The sequence below is a fragment of the Triticum aestivum genome, chromosome 2B, assembly GCF_018294505.1.
Source record: "Triticum aestivum cultivar Chinese Spring chromosome 2B, IWGSC CS RefSeq v2.1, whole genome shotgun sequence".
NCBI classification, from domain to species: domain Eukaryota; kingdom Viridiplantae; phylum Streptophyta; class Magnoliopsida; order Poales; family Poaceae; genus Triticum; species Triticum aestivum.
Window position 1 is genome coordinate 45,948,740 of NC_057798.1, and position 20,625 is coordinate 45,969,364.

The 20,625-nt window shown below is 40.3% G+C and overlaps 1 protein-coding gene across 3 annotated transcripts in view; it reads left to right on the forward strand.

Annotated features, from left to right (window-relative positions):
* LOC123043369 (probable cleavage and polyadenylation specificity factor subunit 1) overlaps window positions 1-19,807 on the forward strand; it is a 20,773-nt gene extending 966 nt beyond the window's left edge. The window contains exons 2-27 of one of the 3 annotated variants that reach the window (XM_044465785.1): window positions 16-311; window positions 434-571; window positions 1,388-1,541; window positions 1,800-1,935; window positions 2,702-2,847; window positions 3,033-3,128; window positions 3,225-3,277; window positions 5,418-5,549; window positions 5,655-5,706; window positions 5,797-5,913; window positions 6,726-6,866; window positions 7,098-7,223; window positions 7,922-7,999; window positions 8,248-8,367; window positions 10,888-10,982; window positions 11,824-12,023; window positions 13,000-13,739; window positions 14,936-15,016; window positions 15,100-15,165; window positions 15,239-15,316; window positions 15,460-15,690; window positions 15,930-16,058; window positions 16,248-16,421; window positions 17,610-17,795; window positions 18,394-18,761; window positions 19,313-19,807. In XM_044465785.1, coding sequence (XP_044321720.1) covers window positions 16-311; window positions 434-571; window positions 1,388-1,541; window positions 1,800-1,935; window positions 2,702-2,847; window positions 3,033-3,128; window positions 3,225-3,277; window positions 5,418-5,549; window positions 5,655-5,706; window positions 5,797-5,913; window positions 6,726-6,866; window positions 7,098-7,223; window positions 7,922-7,999; window positions 8,248-8,367; window positions 10,888-10,982; window positions 11,824-12,023; window positions 13,000-13,739; window positions 14,936-15,016; window positions 15,100-15,165; window positions 15,239-15,316; window positions 15,460-15,690; window positions 15,930-16,058; window positions 16,248-16,421; window positions 17,610-17,795; window positions 18,394-18,761; window positions 19,313-19,427 — 4,248 coding nt within the window. In that variant the 3' untranslated portion in view covers window positions 19,428-19,807. Of the gene's footprint in view, window positions 1-15; window positions 312-433; window positions 572-1,387; window positions 1,542-1,799; window positions 1,936-2,701; window positions 2,848-3,032; window positions 3,129-3,224; window positions 3,278-5,417; window positions 5,550-5,654; window positions 5,707-5,796; window positions 5,914-6,725; window positions 6,867-7,097; window positions 7,224-7,921; window positions 8,000-8,247; window positions 8,368-10,887; window positions 10,983-11,823; window positions 12,024-12,999; window positions 13,740-14,935; window positions 15,017-15,099; window positions 15,166-15,238; window positions 15,317-15,459; window positions 15,691-15,929; window positions 16,059-16,247; window positions 16,422-17,609; window positions 17,796-18,393; window positions 18,766-19,312 lie in introns of those variants that run through there. The other 2 variants (XM_044465786.1, XM_044465787.1) reach the window with 2 other exon arrangements.
* The last annotated feature ends 818 nt before the right edge of the window (window positions 19,808-20,625 follow it).

The window sequence follows — 20,625 nt, forward strand, 5'->3', positions numbered from 1 at the left end:
TACGCGGCGTACAAGATGAAGCACTGGCCGACGGGCATCGAGCACTGCGCCGCCGGCTTCATCGCGCACCGCCCCTCCGACGCCGCTGCCTTCCCCGCGCCCGCCGCGGGGCCGGCGGCCTCCTCCGGGGCCGACAGCGACGCCGACTCCTCCTCCGCGAGGCGCCGCGGCCCCACCCCCAACCTCGTCGTCGCGGCCGCCAACGTGCTGGAGGTCTACGCCGTCAGGGCCGAGGCGGCGCCCGCCGCCGAGGACGGGGCCGCGTTCGACGGCGTCCTCGGGGCCCGCCTCGAGCTCGTGTGCCATTACAGGTGCGCGCCCCGGCTGTCCCTGCGTTTCATCTTTCAGTCAGTCTGTATTCAGTTCAGAAATTGGAGATGTGTGTGGTGGTTTCAGACTTTCAGTTGAATATAATCCTCTGAGTGGCGTGCAGGCTCCATGGGAACGTCGAGTCGATGGCCGTGCTGTCGGATGGGGCGGAGAACAGGCGAGACTCCATTGCGCTCGCTTTCAGAGACACCAAGATAACCTGCCTGGAATTCGACGACGCCATCCATGGACTGCGGACTAGGTATGCACACTTGCTCGCTCATTCTTGTAACCGTCAAACATTTGATTGTTGTAAAATAGGGTTTTATCTTTTGTCATAGCTGCACAGAAACATGTAGCTTAAAAATGCAGTGCCTTGTAATTTTGGCACAGGGAGAACCTTTCAACCACAACAGAAGCAAACATTTTTCTTTTGTCAATTATATTAGGAAAATAACATCTCTTTAGTACTCCCTCCGTCCCATAATGTAGGACGTTTTTTGACACTTATGAGACGGAGGTAGTACCTTGTTATTGTTCGAAACTTGTAATTTTGGCAGAGGGGGAACTTTCCAATCACGGAGCAACAAGCACAAATTTTGTCACTTATTCGGAGAATAACATCTCTGTAGTATTGTACCTTGTTAGAATGTATCACAGCCTTATACATGATCAAGAGGCTGGTGGTTGAACTATAGCAGTACCATCCCTTTTGTTTGTCTCACATGTAGATAGCACTACAATTAGTGCCATTCATTTTTGTTTACCCCTCCTTTCGATGCCGATAAATGCAAGTAAGCAGGGCTTCTTTGATTCCTAGGAGTTCCTCCTATGTTGGTTATTTGATTGTAAGAGTGCATTCCATAGGAGATTTTCCTCGGTGGTCTTTACTCATTAGTACCACGATTTCAACTGAAAATTTTCATTTACTCAAACACCTGGAACGACTCCTGTATTTATTCTATGGTGCAATTGGAAGAGGACCCGCATTTCTCTATTTACTGAATCTAGTTTGCTATCTCGCACTTGCTATGAATGGACTTGCTATTTTATCAACTTATTTTTCATAATATTTCAGCTCAATGCATTGCTTTGAGGGCCCAGAATGGCAGCATCTAAAAAGAGGCAGGGAATCATTTGCTTGGGGTCCTGTCATAAAATCTGACCCGCTAGGCAGATGTGGCGCTGCACTTATTTATGGACTACAAATGGCCATTCTGAAAGCTGCCCAGGTTATATTTCACTGCATTACATATTTTTTAACAAGTGTGAATTATTTGGTGTTTTTTCTGGCTCTTGTTTTCTTTAGTAGCAGGTTTCAATATTTTCAATAATTTGTGTTTAGATTTGGAATTTGTTATTTAAAATTTTAGTCATGTGCACCATGATTCCCTTCTCTAGTCCAGTAGATCACCAATATATTATTGTTCTCCAGTTTTCCTATGTTTTCCATATCGATTGGCAACTTATGTTTTTTTATACAATATTAGGTTGGACAGAGCTTAGTGGGAGAAGATGAACCTACACGTGCACTGAGTTCTAGTGCTGTCCGTGTCGAGTCATCATATTTGATTGACTTACGAGCTTTAGAGACAAATCATGTCAAAGATTTTACATTTGTACATGGTGAGATAAGATCTCTTTCTGCATATAAATTTGTTGCACACCCTACATCTTCAACATAAAATTCCATGCTTTTTTTCTGAACTCTGTTGAGCTTCAATGCGTAAGTAAGCATGGCACTAGGGGATAGTTCTTAGGCATATCTAAATTTGCTAAAACAGCGTGTATGGCAACAGTTACACCCATATCGGGCAATTACTTATCTCTTTATGATTTGAATTTTAGTTTCCTGTTATATAAGGTCTGTTACCTTAATTTGAAGATGGCTTGCTTGAGATAAGTTGATCATCCCTCCAAGTTTGTCTCTGTCGTCTACGATCTAATCTGTTTTCCAACCAAGCCACTCCACTGGCCATCCACCCTATGGTGTTTACACCTGTTATGTGCTTGCTACTTGATACACAACAAACCATTGAAAGATCTAGCATATTAAGTACACCATAACTGTTGCTAAGAAGTCCACATGCAGCGCATCAGCATGTTTTATCTCCAGTGTTCTACATAACTTTGAAGGACAGAAGATGCATAAGAAGTCATAAATGTTTCAAATAGTCCAGTAAGTTTATATCCTGCAGATATTAACTAAGGGTTTTTGTAGAATTTCTCCATAAGATTACTCCTTAATTCTGAAAAGGTGATCCAAAACGGTATCTTCGTGAAAATTGATAATGGTGCTAGTTCACTTCATTTATATGTTCACCACAAGTGTAACAACTATCCAAATGTGAAACGGCACCACTCATGCCATTTTCTTCTATGATCTCTTCAGGTTATATTGAGCCTGTATTGGTCATATTACATGAGCGAGAGCCTACATGGGCTGGGCGTATCTCATCAAAGCACCATACATGTATGATATCAGCATTTAGTATAAGCATGACACTGAAGCAACACCCAGTGATATGGTCTGCTGCTGTAAGTATATGACATTGATTGTCAGCTTTGACATTTCCTGTCTTCTGTATCTTCCACATCTATCTTTCATTAATAAATGTTGTAATATACCAAGGTGTTTTCTGTCTTCTGCACATTATCTGCCTTCCATTTGGCTCCAATGTACAAAATTGAAATTATAACCACAAAGTGTTTTTTGCTTCCAGAACCTACCGCATGATGCATACCAAATTCTTTCTGTGCCTCCACCTATTAGTGGTGTTCTTGTCGTCTGTGCAAATTCTATCCACTATCATAGTCAGGTTTGGTCCCTCTAAATACACATGGTGTACAGGCTTACATTATTTTTCATTTGCTGATCCTGAGTCATTGAATTGTGAATTTCTTTGTTGTTGCAGTCCACTTCTTGTTCCCTTGCCCTCAACAGTTTTTCATCACAGCCAGATGGCAGGTACTTTTTGTGATATAGGTTAAGACTATAAATTCTTCATTTCTGACGACTTTCTTAGCTTTTGCCTGTCCATTCTCTCTTATCTCATTAACGAAATGTAATGTCTTCATTCTGGTTGATTATCCTAAGATATCTATAGATCTCGAGCACCTAATACAGTTACATGCACACCACTAAATGAACAGTGCCTGTTTGGAAAAAGTTTATATCATCGTTACTCAAGGAATTATACTGTCACCAACCAACTGTATTCGTAAGCATCTCCCAGAAACTTTGTTTCGTACTTGTAGGCTTGTAGCTGCTTATGTTTCCAAGCTCCATATCATCATCTTTCAACTTGGACTCATCATATACTCCCTCCGTTCCAAAATAGATGACCCAACTTTGTACTAACTTTAGTACAAAGTTGGGTCATCTATTTTGGAACGGAGGGAGTAATATAATGGTTGTCTCGCAACCTACAAGTCATTAATGCTCATGGTGTTATGCAGTCCAACAGTCAATAGACAGAGTCCACCTGAATACACGATCTGTAATAGTGTAATTGAAAGATGTGAACTGGGTGAATGTAAAGTGAATATGTCACTAACAAATAACTTGATTGGTGGTTGATTTCACGTGTGCATAACTTTCGTGGTGCTTATGTCACTAACAAATATGTAAAACCTATCTCATGATGCTCATGTGCTTAAGTTGCTCGAAGCTTATATAAACGATGTGACAAATGGTATAAACAACGTGACAAATGGGATCTATATCTCATGTCATTCAGCATGCAACTGTCAAGATTATGCCAACTTGCAGGTCTAAAAAAACCTTAACATGAACATGGCACACAAAAACACATAGAGCATAATTGGTTTGCTGCCAAAAATTGGCATGCCAATGTTTGGCATTGTGCCAAATATTGGCTACTACTTGGTTGGTCTTGTCTATCTCACATAAAGTTGCCAATAGTTGGCAAGTCTTGGTATTGCTAATATTTGGCAAGCCAAATATTGGCAGCAAACCAATTATGCTTATAAACACCATGCATGAATGTATACCATTCAACAATCGACACACAGGAAAAAAATTGTATGTGAACTTTAGTTTCTTGCCACTCAGGCCAGCATATGTGCTAGTGTGCCAGGTACTCCTGTGGTCCTACCATACGGTATGAACTATGATTAATTCTGTAGCTACTTGTGCGCGGTATATTAAGTGCGTACAATGCAGGAACGTGACAGCATATTGTACCTTCTTTGGAGATAAAAATACAATTTTATTAGTTGGAAGATATTAGTTAGGCAAGCGATTGATTTAAATAGCAAGATTAGGATATGTTATGGTCTAGTCATGTAGGGATTCTAGTCCTTTCAGGCCAAGCATGCCCTTGTATAGCGAATACTCACTTGGCTGGCCCCTAAGAATAGTATCCCTGCTTGCCCAAGAAACATTATTATCTTCCTATTCAAACCAATGGTGAAGCACGTAAAAATTAAGACTAATGGTGTATGGATTATGAATTAAGCATCGAGAGAAACATGTAAACTTTGAACTATATAGTTTAAATTATTCGTGAAGAATGGATGTAATAGCGAATTGAGGAATCCAGAACTTCATATTTTGATTCTTGTGTTTTCTGGTATACCTATCCAACCATACTTTGCCAAGGGAATGCTTGTATATGCTCCCATGCGGAACTGTTGGACACTTGCATTTATTGATTATTTTGTACCTACACCTCCACCTCCACCCTTTATTTGGGTCAACCGGTGTTAACAGGTGCAATTTACTAAACAAAATTCTCTGCTATTGAATATCTCTTTCACATTGTGACTTGTGCCATTGTTATCAAACCGGAGAAATGCTTTTGAAGATGAGCAGGTGAAAAACTGAACCTAGTTTTGGTGTGGTTCGCTTAATCCTGAATGTGTCCAGCTGGACATTTGCTGTGAAATATATGGTAATAATTATTAACAGCAAACCGTATCTTCTTAAATCGAGATATGGTGGTTCTACCTAAGAGTATAAAATTGACTTACATGTACAGTGCATGTTTGTCCAACCACTAAGTTTCTACCATATATTTGATATGTCTTAGTTTCTTCCCCTCCAGTACATGTCAAAGCTGGTGACCTTTTCCTTGTCTTTGCAGTCCAGAAATTCCTAAATTAAATTTTCATGTGGAGCTTGATGCAGCTAAAGCGACATGGTTATCCAATGATATTGTAATGTTCTCGACAAAGACCGGAGAAATGCTGTTACTTACAGTAGTTTACGATGGCAGGTATGGTAACTCTATGGATCATCATCTGTCCTATTGTTGTGCAGCTGTTTTAGCTTTCGTAGGCGTGATAGAGTTGATCATTATCTGCTTCTTTTTCTTTCGCAGAACTGTGCGAAGATTAGATCTTATGAAGTCAAAAGCATCTGTCATCAGTTCGGTTGGTTGCTCATACTTTTCTTGTGCTTATATACCTTTTCATATTTAATATTACCAACCCCTCTTATGTTATTGACCCATCTGTGCGCAGGGTGCTACGACTATTGGAAGTTCATTCTTCTTCCTTGGTAGCCGTTTGGGAGACAGCCTTCTTGTGCAATTTTCCTGCGGTGTGGCAACATCTGTCTTACCAGATCTAATAGACGAGGTACTTTTGACTCTTGAGATACCTTTCTCAATGTGCCATTCCGCTGGAAGTACTTTTCGCAAGTACTGTAGATGGTCTAAATATTTATTTTAGAAATAGCGTGCCGTTGAACGTTTTAAGCATAGTTGCTCAACGCCTAAACCCAAAGATTTTTAGAAATGGTTACCTGTTAAACCGGAAAAGTCCAGAAGCATGGAGTACACCGGCTTGTTTTCCTCGGATATGTCAAAGCACCAAAGATTCCAACCAATAAGGCATCTCACTCAAAATGAATTCTATGCATAAATTTTGAGGACATGACTGAATGTGTTACCTGTCTGCTATATTTAGAATGGGATCTTAGTCATTGATGTTCATATGTTTCTTTGATGGAAATGACCTATGGAGTAGACATGGAAATGTTACATCTACCTTAAGCCACACGTTACATATATGTTTACCAATACATGTTTATTAATCAATATTATACTTTATAGGTTTACTATATTACTATAAAGTTTATAGTCAAAGTTGTGCCGATATATCTGAATTTGTCGGCCACACTGTACTAAGCTCTTGTAAAATGAAGCAAACACTGTTCCTTCCATAGTTCAAAAAAGCGATAGGCGTTAATTGTGCGTTTTGCCACCGCCTTGCGCTTTACTGACCAAAGCGCATGCTTATGCGCAGTTATGCACAGATTAAGCGTAGTTATGCGCAATGCGTTTTGCCAACGCCTAGAGCCTAGGCGCGCTTAAGCGCTCGCTTAGGCGCGCCTTTTTTAACTATGGTTCCTTCGTTGACTGGTGATATATGGTGATCTACTTGTGCAGCGGTCTGGTGATATTGAAGGCGACCTGCCTTTTCCGAAGCGCCTGAAGAGGGTGCCTTCTGACGTTTTACAGGATGTGACCAGTGTTGAGGAACTTTCTTTTCAGAATAACATGTTGCCAAACAGTATAGAATCAGCACAGGTATGAAAATGTTACTTCCAGTTGCATGGTTGTTATTCGTTTATATGCAACTCTGTAGTGATAGAATCATGTTCTTGTGTATATAATTCTTTTTACTGCCATTTGTTAGTTACCACTTCAATTTACGGTTTTCTTAAAATGTATACATCATGAATTTCCTTTGCATAATTTAGTAATTGCTTGCTTATTGCTTCTTTCTTGCCACTAATTTGTTTCACTTATTATTCACAGAAAATCTCATATGTCGTGAGAGATAAGTTGATCAATGTTGGCCCTCTGAAAGATTTTTCATACGGTTTAAGAGTCAATGCAGATGCCAATGCAACAGGAAATGCAAAGCAAAGCAATTATGAGTTGGTCAGTTGCATGAGACTTCACCTCCGTCTTTGGCTATAATTAGGTCCATTTTGTTCCAGCTGGGCTAGCTTTTTTTGTTGAATGTGTACATGATTCATTATTGATTTGGAGAACGGGTATTGTATATTTTATTCAGGTTCCTAGTCGTGCTTGTAACTTGCCTGTAATCGGAGATCCTGGTGATTTATGGGATTAGTGCTAGCCTGCTAGGGGAATTAGGTTCTATTTCAAATTTACGATCTCACACGATTAGGTCAGGGAAACAAATCGGAAAAATAAGAAAGGTAAATGAATCAAGAGAGCACATTGTTGGAGTCTTTGTGAGAAGGGCTGTTAATGGTTTCCGTGTGGGATTCCAGGACTTCTACCAGAATGAGTAGATTGAACCCTGTCAGAGTGTAAGAGAAAAAAATGGGCACATAAATGAGAAACGTTGTATCATCAGAATAGTTGTTTTTGTGTCAATATATGCTATTGAAATCACACATCCGACACAAATGTGTCTATCATTAGCTCCTCATATGTGACCTTAACAATTTACATCCTGTTACCAGTTTACCACCTTTGCACCAATATCTCTGTTGCTTCAGTGAATCAGTGAAAAGAAGTTCGACAATCTATTTGTTATTTAATTACCGAGAAGCATTTTTTGTTCTGCATTTTAGATACTCTTTGTGACAGTATTGACTCTATTTCAGGTGTGCTGTTCTGGTCATGGAAAGAACGGAGCACTTTCTGTCCTACAACAATCTATTCGCCCTGATTTAATTACCGAGGTACATTTTTCTCTCCCCTTTTCATCCCAGTTATTACATAATATAGGAATAATGAGTTTGACCAGTGAGTTGTATGTCAATGTTCAGCTCAAACCCCAAATATTCCACCAATGCCTTTTGAAGAACTTGACCAACATATTCAAACTTTAATCCCTTGCGTTTTAGTGGTGTTTAGTCATTTTTTCTTACACGGAAATTTTTATGTTACCTACTTTATCTTGACTTACATTTGTTCTGTACTTGTGTAGGTGGAATTACCAAGTTGCAGAGGTATTTGGACAGTGTACTATAAGAGTTCCCGTGCACATACCAGTGAAGATAATGAATATCATGCATATCTGATAATAAGTCTAGAGAGCCGGACCATGGTATGATGGTAACAGAAATTTTATTTTTGCTGATTTCCCTTGCAGCTGTATACTGAAGTTTAATGCTTATGATTTTTTCGACATAGTATTTTGAGTGGAAGCTAACCACCCCCATAGCTATTATGACATTGAAAAGACCCAAAATCCTTGTAAAAAATCATGGCTATAGGGCACACTAGGCCTAGTTTTAAAACAGAACCAACAGCCTGACAAAAAACAGACGAGATCGGAGCCTACTCCTATCTGCTTTGCTAAAAAGACCATGTGAAGGAAAACGGGAAGCAGACATATTTTTGAAGTTGCCAGAGCGATGGAGAGGGAAGATAAGAAACTTAACTGAAGATATGTGGGTTCAGGTCGATGTGGCAAATGGACATGGTTAATCAAATTATCCACTAAATCAAAAGGACCAAGATTTCATAATACAAATTTTAAGTGTTTTGCCTTCAATAATACACACACACACACACAAAATTTCATAATACAAATTTTAAGTGTTTTGCCTTCAATAATACAAGAATCATTGTTTTCTTTGCATACACATCTTCATATAATCACTCTAATCCATATTCTTGAACTGCAACCTGAACACTGCACAAATTGACAATTGCATCTCCTTCTCTGAACATGAACGATTGTCTTTCTGAATTCATCTAATTTCTGGATTCATCCAACATCAACAACAAAATTTGTACAGAAAATACATCTCAAACACAACGTCGATGCTACTGATCCAGTGAGAACTGCAGCAGCCATTTTCCTGCACCCCCAGCCTGGAGACAGAACCATCAATCAATCAGTAGCATGATTGATCCTAGCAAGTACTCCAGTAAATATGCGGCATATGTACAGGGTTAATCTACATTACAATTACTGTTTGTAGTAACGACATTGGGTTACTAGTAACCTAAGAAGCATGGATACGGAGACACAGACACGGTGATACAACCTAAGAAGCACGGATACCGCAGTGGCATGTTAGCTGGAGCCTGGAGCAGGTTTGAGGTTGAACCCCTTTGTGGCGTTCGCGGCCGAGCAGCCTGAAAAATTAGGGTTCATATCAGGCCAAGCGTGTTACTGGGCCTCCCGAGTCCCCAGCGTGTCCCTGACGTATCCCAGCTGTATCCCTATTTTTTCTTTCTTTTTAATTTGAAAAGAGGGGATACTGTGGGATACGCGTAGCATGTCTGGCCGTATCGCCGTGTCCAGTCCTACTAGGATGCTGATTCGGCAATTTCAGCCATGCCCGTCTTTTTAGCGAGTAACGGAAGGAAACAGCAAGGTCAATTGGGAAAGAAAATAGATCAGCATAGGATTGCTGACGAAAAGAGCGAAAACAGTAATGAAATTAAGAACAGAAATGAGACAAAGCAAGGGGGGAGGTCGCAGAGTTGCTTACCTTGATGAGCTTGGTCGGGGAGCTCTAGGAACAATAGCAGGTGCAAGCTGCCAGAGGACAGCTGGAGTAGGTCAGTGTGGCATCGGCAAGGGGATGTCCGGCTTGCATTGTCACTGCGTCCTGGTCCTGGGCATGGGGAATTGGAGCTGGGCTCCGGTTGAATTTGCTGTCGGGGTCCTTCTGAGAGGAGCTGTAGGGCACGCTGCTGCCTGCTCGGGACGGAGGCGTTGTGGGGCGTGGCGGGCGAGGGGTGAGCTATCCCTGAGAATCCATGCTGAGTGACAGCAACATTTGGAATCAGCCTTTTCCTTCTTTTTTGGGCGGGGAGGCGGAGGTGATGACGTGGTGGCAATTTGCTTGTAAATAGCACCAACTTCAGTGGCAAAGATATACGGTGACGTGGTCCTCTTGGTGGTGAGAAAGGGGAGCTGGGGAGCTGGACTGCAGGCAGCACCCTGACCTGAAGCTGACATCTCTCAGGATCCTCACCTTAACCAGCTCTGATGCCAATTGTTAGTAGCAACTAGTACAGGTTCTGTTTTGGGACTTAGTTTCTGGGCTGCGATGGATGCAGCTGGTGAGGCTTCACTCCTTATTTATAGCTGAAAGTAACTAGTATAGAACCACTTCTTACAGCCCAAGGCATCTTGACTTGACCCACAGACTTGTACATAAGACACAAACTTGACTCACTAGCTTACTACCCAAGGAAAAGACTTGACTCATTGACTGACTGCTGCAAGGATTTCTCTAACACAAGTTCCGGTTGTTCTTGTCGGCTTCAAGGTAGATCGTATTGAAGTCCCCACACAGAAGCTAAAGGTCGGCATAGGGGATGGTCCCAAAACGTTAGGTTTTTGGGAATCAAGGAATTTTAGGGTAAGGGGAGATACTCTTATGCTGTCTCCAATTCCAGGGGCAAGTAGACCTTTTCTTTTTCTTGGGCTGTAATATGGGATTGTTTCAAAATTTGAAATTTCCAAGTTTTTTCTTCAGTGTTACATCGTTTTGCCTTTGACATATGTATTCGGTTTATTGCCTTTGTGGCTTTGTTCTTGATCCTCTTTAGTTTCTTCTGATGAAGTGATTACTGACTGTATGACATTATTACGTTATGGAAGGTACTTGAGACAGGTGATGATCTAGGAGAAGTTACTGAAACAGTTGATTATTATGTTCAAGGGGCGACCATTGCTGCTGGTAACTTGTTCGGAAGGTATGCTGCTCCTTAATATTTTTAATGTATTCAATTACTTATACTAGCTTGGCATCATCTGTCGTGGAATTCATACATCACAACACATTCATGTTAAAAACCTCGGTGGTTTTATAGTAACGGACACAACCAATATATCTTTGGGCTATTGGATGTCCAGGACTGCATGAGCCCACCAGGTCAGCACAGATCCAAGACATGTTAATGGTGATTGGTTACCTGGTCTGCATGGTCCAGTAAAACCAGATCAAACTCAACTCTGAGGTTGTCTAGTTTATCATTGCATTTACTCGATGTACAACTATGTAGTAGACCGATGGGAAGGTTTCGTTTCATATGAGAAAGTAGAAAATCAAGGGGAGTGCTTCCATGCTCTTCCATGATTTTTTTCTCCACAATCTCAAAACATCTAAAATTGTTAACTTGTGAAGTTAATATTATTTATCTTAATTTATACGTTTCATATCTTCAGTCATGTGTAGGTGTAGCACAGTTTTTGTGTGACAACCCAGCCCTGTTGAGATTAATGCACATGTGCTGTCCAAAAACTTAAGCGTGTTATTTAATGTTCCCACACTTAAGGGAACTAGAGCATGACCAACATATAATATAAACTTAGGTTTGAAAGGTATAAACTTTTGATTGATCTTTCTGGGATAAGACATACATTTTGGAATAATAGGATAGGGGATCAGCTGGAGATGATCTTACATTTTAGCATTTTACATCTTTCTAGAATCATAAATAATTTTTTATAATTTAATATTGAGTTATGTTTGTGACAGTTTGACATTAATAATTAGTAGCCTTTATCATTCTGGTTTTGTTTGAATCTTTGCAGGCGGCGTGTCATACAGGTATACGCCACGGGTGCTCGTGTGCTTGATGGTTCTTTCATGACACAGGAGCTAAACTTTACTGCGCATTCTTCAGAATCTTCATCGTCAAGTTCTGAGCCTCTTGGAGTGGCATCTGCTTCCATTGCAGATCCATACGTTCTTTTGAAGATGGTTGATGGAACTGTTCAACTTCTTGTAGGAGGTATAGTATATCCACTAGTCCATCATTTTTCAGTTATGCTTTCTTGCTGTGGCCTTATATATAAAATTCAGTCAAGCTTTGAAGTTTAAGTTAACCAAATAGTAAAATAGGCCAAATTTGACAGTAGTGTGAGAGAACTTGTTCCAGAACAATTGTTATACAGAGATCATAGTAGCGACTGAATAGGCAACTGAAAGGTGAGTGGCGCAAAATACTTATCTAGCTTCTGTATAGCTTCTTAGTGCACTTTAACATGCGAAGGTTTCCTTACAGCTGAAGATAGAAGTTAGCAAGCTGATGCTTTCTCATTAGATAAATATATATGTATAAAGCTGTGTATGTATGAGTGCAGCGATTCAGTGCCCAGGCTCATCTGCGCCTGGCCAGAAAAAAAATCACAAAAAATACAAGAAAAATTCGAAAAATTCCAATTTTTTTCCCATGGTAGAAAATTTATTGCGTGAGGTTCGCTCCAAATTCTAGCTCATTTGGACATCTGAGTAGCTCTCAGCAAAGAAGACAAATCAGGTCAAAACAGTACATGAACAGTAAACTATTTTACAGACACTGAATTTGTCTTTTTTGCCGAGAGTTGCTCATTTGTCCAAATGATTTGAAAATTGGAGCGGGCCTCACGCATCAAATTGTCTACCATGGGAAAAAAATTGGAATTGTTTGAATTTTCCTAGTATTTGTTTTGATTTTTTTTATTCAACACGGGTGCAGATGAGCCCGGGCTCAGAAAAGGGTTTTTGTGTATTCAATCATAACATGTTTGTAAAAGGCAAAGTTCTAGCTCAAATCCTTAGTTCAGTGCCACCTTGTGAATTTAGGCAAGGTTTGGATGGAATGAAGGGTGATCTCAGTTCTCAGACAAAATAGACGTATATTTTGTGAAGATTTGTTCATAGATAAAGAGATCATGTAAAAGGGAAAGATCTAGCTTAAATACATGATGTTTAATTTTCTGATGCAGATCATTCTACTTGTGCTCTTTCGATCAGTGTTCCCAGTATTTTTACAAGCTCAAGCGAAAAAATATCTGCGTGTACACTTTATTGTGATAGAGGTCCTGAACCATGGCTGAGAAAGACACGTAGTGATGCATGGCTATCTAGTGGTATTGCAGAACCGATTGATGGCAGTGGTAGTTCATCTCAGGAGCAGTCTGATATATACTGCATCATTTGTTATGAAAGTGGTAAACTAGAAATTTTTGAAGTGCCTAGTTTCAGATGTGTTTTCTCTGTGGAAAGTTTCTTCTCTGGTGAGGCTCTTTTGGTTGATTCAAAAGGAAGACATGATGACACTAAAGTTTCTCTAAAGAAAGAAGCGGATAGCATTCGGGTAGTTGAGCTTGCAATGCATAGATGGTCTGGCCAGTTCAGTCGCCCATTCCTTTTTGGTTTATTGAACGATGGGACATTTTTGTGCTACCATGCTTTTTGCTATGAAGACTCGGAGAGTAATGTGAAAGACAATTCATTTTCACCTGCTGGTTCTGTGGATCTTGCCAGTGCCAGTGATTCGAGACTAAAAAATTTGAGATTTCACCGAATTTCTGTTGACATTACATTACGAGAAGACATATCAAGTCTTGCACGACCGAGAATCACAATTTTTAACAATGTTGGAGGTTATGAGGGATTGTTTCTTAGTGGCACGAGGCCAGTCTGGGTTATGGTTTGTCGGCAACGATTTCGGGTGCATCCACAGGTATGTCGTTGTTCTGCTGAGGTTTTTGTTGTCTTGCAATGTTTATTAAGTTTCATATACTTCCAACACCCCTCTCACGTGTGGCTCAATAAGGCCCAAACATGGACAGAAAGAGGGCAATGAACTTTTTTATTTAATTGCGAAAGCCGAGGCTTGAAACCAAGATCTCCTGGCTCTAATATCATATTAACATTCATGTACCAACCAGTAGAAGCAAGTGTTTGAACCGATGGAGAAGGTTGGGCAATCCTAATATACTTCAACATATTTGACCCTGTTTCTTGTTTCAATCTACGATCGAATTCTTGTTTACACGTATTTCACACTATTTAATTTCTTTGCATGTTGAAATGTATAGTAATTTCCAAATTTGATGGAGTATAAATGAACTAAAGTGATCTCACCTGCATGCCTCTAGCTCTCTGAATGCTGCTAATGTGACGAGTCAACACTTTCAGACAATGCATAGTTCCCTAGTTAGGCTCACTTTGCTGTTGTTCAATGTGCTGTGCTGGGATGTGGAATCTAGTTATTTTTGCTTTTTTACTGATTGCAGCAAGATTTTGCTGTTACATCTGCTCGAAAGAGTCTTTCAACTAACTTTAATTTGGATTGAGAAATAAACAGGCTGTTTTGAAAAACCACCACAATGCCAATTACCTTAGCTGACATCGGAATGGTTAAACATTTCTTTTGTTTCTTCATAGATTTAAATCGTCATATATGCCACCTTTTTTTCTTCCGGAAATGGTAATGAGCGAACGTTCCCTGGGAATGGTTTCTGGCACGAACTCTCTGAGTAAATAAGCTGACAGTGTGGGGCCTCGATGAGCAGGGCACACAGCGTCATTTGTTTCCAGGAGCATCCCAGAGCGAACGGCGTTGTCCGCTTGCGGGAACCTCCCAGAGCGCACGATTGTTCGCGGAAGGGGCACACATCGATTATGGTTCTCTCCCTGTTAGAGTCCTTTTTATTATTTCATGATGAGATATGTCCACAACTCTTCAGGCTTAAGTTGATTCTGAAGTACCAAATCGATCTAACTTTGATGTAGTGTTTCTTAGAACCAAATCTTATTTTGTTTTTTGTATGGTGTACCATGCAACTGGAAATCTGCAGTTATATGCAGCTTCAACTATAACTATATTTGCTTCTAGTCATCAGTGTGGCCTATCTAAGCTGTCCCATTTTGCAGTTATGTGATGGTCCCATTGAAGCCTTTACTGTTCTCCACAATGTAAACTGTTGTCACGGGCTTATATATGTTACATCACAGGTATGGAGTTGTTTGAATATCTCTCTCCCATATACTTTAAGAAATAGGAAATTTTAAAACTGGTGATTTTTCATGTTTAACAGGGTTTTCTGAAGATATGTCAACTGCCCGAAGCATATAACTATGACAACTACTGGCCTGTCCAAAAGGTAAAATTTGTTTAGGTACGCGTAAGTTGTATCTCGTTTTGTTGCAGACTTTTCATACATTGCACCTTTGCAGATCCCTTTGCATGGTACCCCTCATCAGGTTACATATTATGCCGAGCAGTCTCTGTATCCACTTATCGTGTCTGTTCCTGTAAGTAGTCTGTATCCGCTGTTTCCAGTGATAATTTGTAACACTGTTTTGTTACTGCCATCTTCGATTATGGTTGTCTGGCACCATCACATAATAAACTATCCTCAGATAACTACTTCAATACTAAGTTTATATTTCTGCAGGTTGTTCGCCCCTTAAATCAAGTTCTGTCAATTATGGCTGATCAAGATTTGGTTCATCACATGGATAATGATGCTACTAGTGCCGATGACCTGCAAAAAACGTATACTGTTGAGGAATTTGAAGTTCGCGTATTAGAGTTGGAGAAACCTAGTGGACGTTGGGAGACAAGGTCCACTATTCCAATGCAATCATTTGAAAATGCTCTGACTGTGCGCATTGTTACATTGCATGTATGTATTTCTTTTGTCCTTCCATACTTAAAACAAATTAAAGGCTGTTTTGACTCGCTCTAGTTCAGATATTGGTCTTTAGTTATGACAAAATTAAACAGAACAAGGAGACACAGCTTCTACGTTTATATTTGCCAGCGTCTATATTTGGGCTTAAAATCTATCTGGTCACAAACTTCAGTGACTAAATGTTCATATGTATTTTCTATTCACAAAAAGGTTCTGCATTTCCACTTCAGAACACAACCACCAAGGAAAATGAAACCCTGATGGCCATTGGGACTGCTTATGTTCAAGGGGAGGATGTAGCTGCCAGAGGACGGGTGCTTCTGTTCTCTTTCACTAAAAGCGAAAATTCTCAAAATCTGGTACTGTAGGGGAACACTGTCGCTATTGCATTTTTTCAACTTCATCACAATTTACTACTCCTTCCTATTCAAATTAATTGACGCTGGCTTAGTACAACTTTAGTATAAAATTGTACTAAGCCAGTGTCAATTAATTTTGATCGGTGGGAGTACTATATTAATTTGTTAACATGTAAACATTAATTCCAGGTAACAGAAGTCTACTCAAAAGAGAGTAAAGGTGCCGTATCAGCTGTTGCGTCACTTCAAGGTCATCTGCTGATAGCTGCTGGCCCAAAGATCACATTGAGCAAATGGACTGGTTCTGAATTGACTGCTGTTGCATTCTATGATGCTCCTTTGCATGTTGTGAGCTTGAATATTGTGAGTATTGCACAACGATTGGTTCTGAATATGTTGCTCCTTTGCATGTTGTGCCCACATTTAATGCTTATCCTTATAATCAACCTTCCTCAGTCCCTCATACAAATAGAAAAATCTTGTGTTTCCAACTCTTTCATGTGTTTTGAGGACAACTTAGTAAGGGGAAAGAAATACTGAGCTTGTGCTTGATCTTTTCTGTTTCAGCTAGATCTATTCTGGCTTTGAAAGTGCTTAATGAATGGGCTTGTTGGAACCCAGTCAGATTCTCAAAGTTTTCCATTGTGCTACCTCCGTAGTATTTCCCATCTCAGAGACTGTCTGCTGGGGGGCTATTTCCTTTGCAAATGGACATTTTTTGAAATTTGCAAATTCCATGGAGTTCATTTGTAGAACTTTATTATAGATTCTTGAAGAAAAATGCACGAGTACGGCGGGACATGTTTTACATCCACGTGAAATTTAAACTTCAAACCCAGTATTATACGCTCACTTCCTCATCCCTGCAGCTTGTCTGCTGCTCACACTGTCGCCCCTCCCAGCAATGGATGCGTGCACCGCTGTCGCTCTTCTTGCTGCCATCTCTGTGCTTCTCACAGAGCATGTTATGATTTAGGCCTCCTGTTTGAGCCAGCTGGACTTGTGCTTTGGAGCTTCTCTGCTTGGCAGATGCTCTGAATTGCACCTTAACGTGTCATTCCAATCAGTCGCTCTCAGCTTTGCGAGCAGATGCATGCTCCGTGATGAACTAATCTCCTTGTCCTCCCAGCAGCCTTTTGCCATCGGCTAACGACTGCTTGCGTTCTCTCTGGTCTTATGGGTCCTGTGTTGCTCTTTACCAAGAGCCATCACACTATGGATCTCCTCTTACTCAAGAAGGTGTATGAGCTCCGTCATTCCTTGACTTCACCATCTGTGGCCTCTGTCAATGCTGTGGTTCCTAATGTTTGTTTCTTGGCAAATTATACGGTCCAGCAATTTGCAGTCTTTACATAATATAATTGTTATCCATTTCAGATTTGAATACTATGTATTGCCCAACTGCTTTGATTTCATATTCATTATGATGTTATACAATTTTTCTTGTATGTTAAGTTAGGCTGTTGCATGATTTAATAACATGTTTATATTGTGATTCTGCATACGAGATGCAGCAATTGTGCAGTCCTGTGATATTCTTTAAATTTCCAGGTCAAAAATTTCGTTTTGTTTGGCGATATCCATAAAAGCGTATATTTTCTTAGCTGGAAGGAGCAAGGTTCTCAATTGACTCTGCTTGCAAAAGATTTTGGATCTCTAGATTGCTTTGCAACTGAGTTCTTAATTGATGGAAGCACACTGAACCTTGCAGTTTCTGACTCTGATAAGAATTTGCAGGTCATTCTTTCTTATAATCTTTTTGTGTTACTGGTTTGTGTTTGATGTTCATTCACTACTATTTGATCCATCTGCTAGTGATTTACTATGAAATGAGTTTTTGATGATACTGAATCAAAAACTCATTGAAGCATCAAACTATCACTTACTACCGGACTGGTTCCTGGGATATTATCTTTGCTAGGGCCATTCATTACCAGTGTTTAAACATAAACATATCAAGTAATAACTGTAGACATCCTCTCTTTGAACTAGTTGTGGACTTAATGTCAGAAAATCACCTGGTAATTGTGGAATCAAGGAAATAATTATATTACTGTACTAATTTTAAATGCCATTTCAAGTCCCTGTTATGGTAGTATGTTATGGTTGGGTACATTGCAGTAGTTGATCTACCATTTAAAGATATTTGACATATTGCTGAGCAGCCTGAGCTTGTGTGCTTTGTTGGCAAATATAATTGGGGATACTACTTGATTGACTTGTACAGGATATGCTTCCTATTGAACACCTGAGTTAGTTGGATATAGTGCAACATGGAAGTGGCCCCCCTGTCCACCTGATTATTCACTGCACTCTAACAAATACCATCATGCAGATCTTCTACTATGCTCCCAAAATGGTGGAGAGCTGGAAGGGGCAGAAGCTCCTTTCCAGAGCAGAGTTTCATGTCGGAGCCCATCTGACCAAGTTTATGAGGCTGCAGATGCTTCCCGCTCCAGGATTGGCATCTGAGAAGACGAATCGTTTTGCCCTTCTTTTTGGTACTTTGGATGGTGGTATTGGATGCATTGCGCCTATTGATGAGTTGACATTCCGCCGGCTTCAGAGCTTACAGAGGAAGCTTGTAGACGCCGTCCCCCACGTGTGTGGCCTGAACCCAAGATCATTCAGGCAGTTCAAATCCAACGGGAAGGCACATCGTCCTGGACCAGATAACATCATTGACTTTGAGCTTCTTGCACAGTAAGTGAAGCTTCCACACATCAGCTTATATTGTTTTACCACTTATGCGGCCCTTATGCTCTCTTGCACATCTTGTTACACTCCAAATATGTTGCGTTGTCTCTTCACATAAAGAAATCCCCCTCTCCGTCCCAAAATAGGTGTTTGTACTAAATCAGCGACACTTATTTTGGGACGGAGGATAGAGGGTGTACAAGTATTCCATTCAAGCCAAGATTTGAGATGTATTGATCTTCGGTGTCTGGGTGCTGCTACTGCCGGTAGAAGGGCAGTGGTGGTAGATACTAGATAGGACTAGATAGGCAACAGTAAGTTGAAGTTTCTAGCCGCAAACATTAAGAGTAATTTAGATTGTAAAAGATCAGTATGATTGGTAAAAAAGGTCAGCTCTAAAAACCAGCTACTCCAAATATCACGCCTGACTGATTCCCATACACCCTCTGCAAGCTGGCCTGTTAAAATCTCTGCTGTAGAACAGCTGTTATTCTTTTTAGTCATATTGCTTTTTTCTCATGCCTCTCTAATCCACATTTTACCCTCTACATCTGCAGCTATGAGATGCTATCGTTGGAAGAGCAGCTTGACATCGCACAGCAGATTGGGACTACCCGTGCGCAGATCCTTTCCAACTTCGCTGATATTTCGCTAGGCACGAGTTTCCTGTGAATTATAAGTTTGGGCGATCATGTTGGATCTAAGTAACACCATGATACAGTTGGAAAAGCTAGCGGTGCATATGGCGATTCTGGAGCCGCTTGTTGATTCTTGGTAACTCCGGTGACCTAGGCACTCAGGAAAGTAAACATGACATCTGTACGATAGGATTAAATGCTGGCCAGTTTGATCTTTCTGAGTAAATTATAACCACCTTTGCCGCGTACATATGATTAGCACTTGGAAGCACATTGTAAATGGCCATGGTGGTTAAATTCTTTCTAATTATTAGCTGTTGAGCTTCTTGCATTGCTCCTTCCTGGCCATGTCCCTGGTGACTGTAATGTACTATCTTGATGACTTGCGATACAAATTTCACTGTCAGTTGGCCATGTGATTGCTGGACGCATTGCTCTGTTATACAAACTTTAGCTTTTTATTAAGCAAAACGGTAGCAAAGGTTTCAGTCCGACTCTTTTGTGGTTCAGTGACGTTCAATCTGGCGTTGAGCTCCCAAATTGCTAGTATTGCCATATGTTTCGGAAAGCCTAGCACAACGCTGTAACGTTGACCAAGGAAACATGTACTACCTTCGTCCGTTTGGGCAACTGCTAATATGGGATAGTATTATACTCGTTTTACGATAAGTTTATCTACAGATCTGACTAGTTTCTAACTATAAAGCATGCAAAAATGATGCGATAATATAATGACATGAAACAATAAAACGTTATAGATACGTTGAAGATGTATCACGGCCGAAAAATGTCACCATGGTAGTTTTCATGACGAAAACCGGTCTTACGCGACACACGTGAAACGTTGCTAAATGGTCTTTGTTGTGTACCAGCTCATATTTACGAGTGTTGCTAAATGGTCTTTGTTGTGTACCAGCTCATATTTACGAGTCATATATGCAGCCGCAGGGAGGAGCTTGCGTGAAGATCCCCTTCCATTTCGTTCGTACAAACAACATATGGCAATGCCAAATACGAGCCTAAAATGTTCTCTCTTATTTCCACTTTGTTTTTCAATACAAGCCTAAATAATTTTTACACAAAGCCCGTTGAATAGCAGTGACAACAACCAACAAGAAGTCCAATAGCCCATAGAAAAATAAAGTAAGTTTGGACGGGGTAGCGACCCGTTTTATAACATGACACGGTATTACATGAATGCGACCAAACTATATCTTAGTTTTGACTTTCTA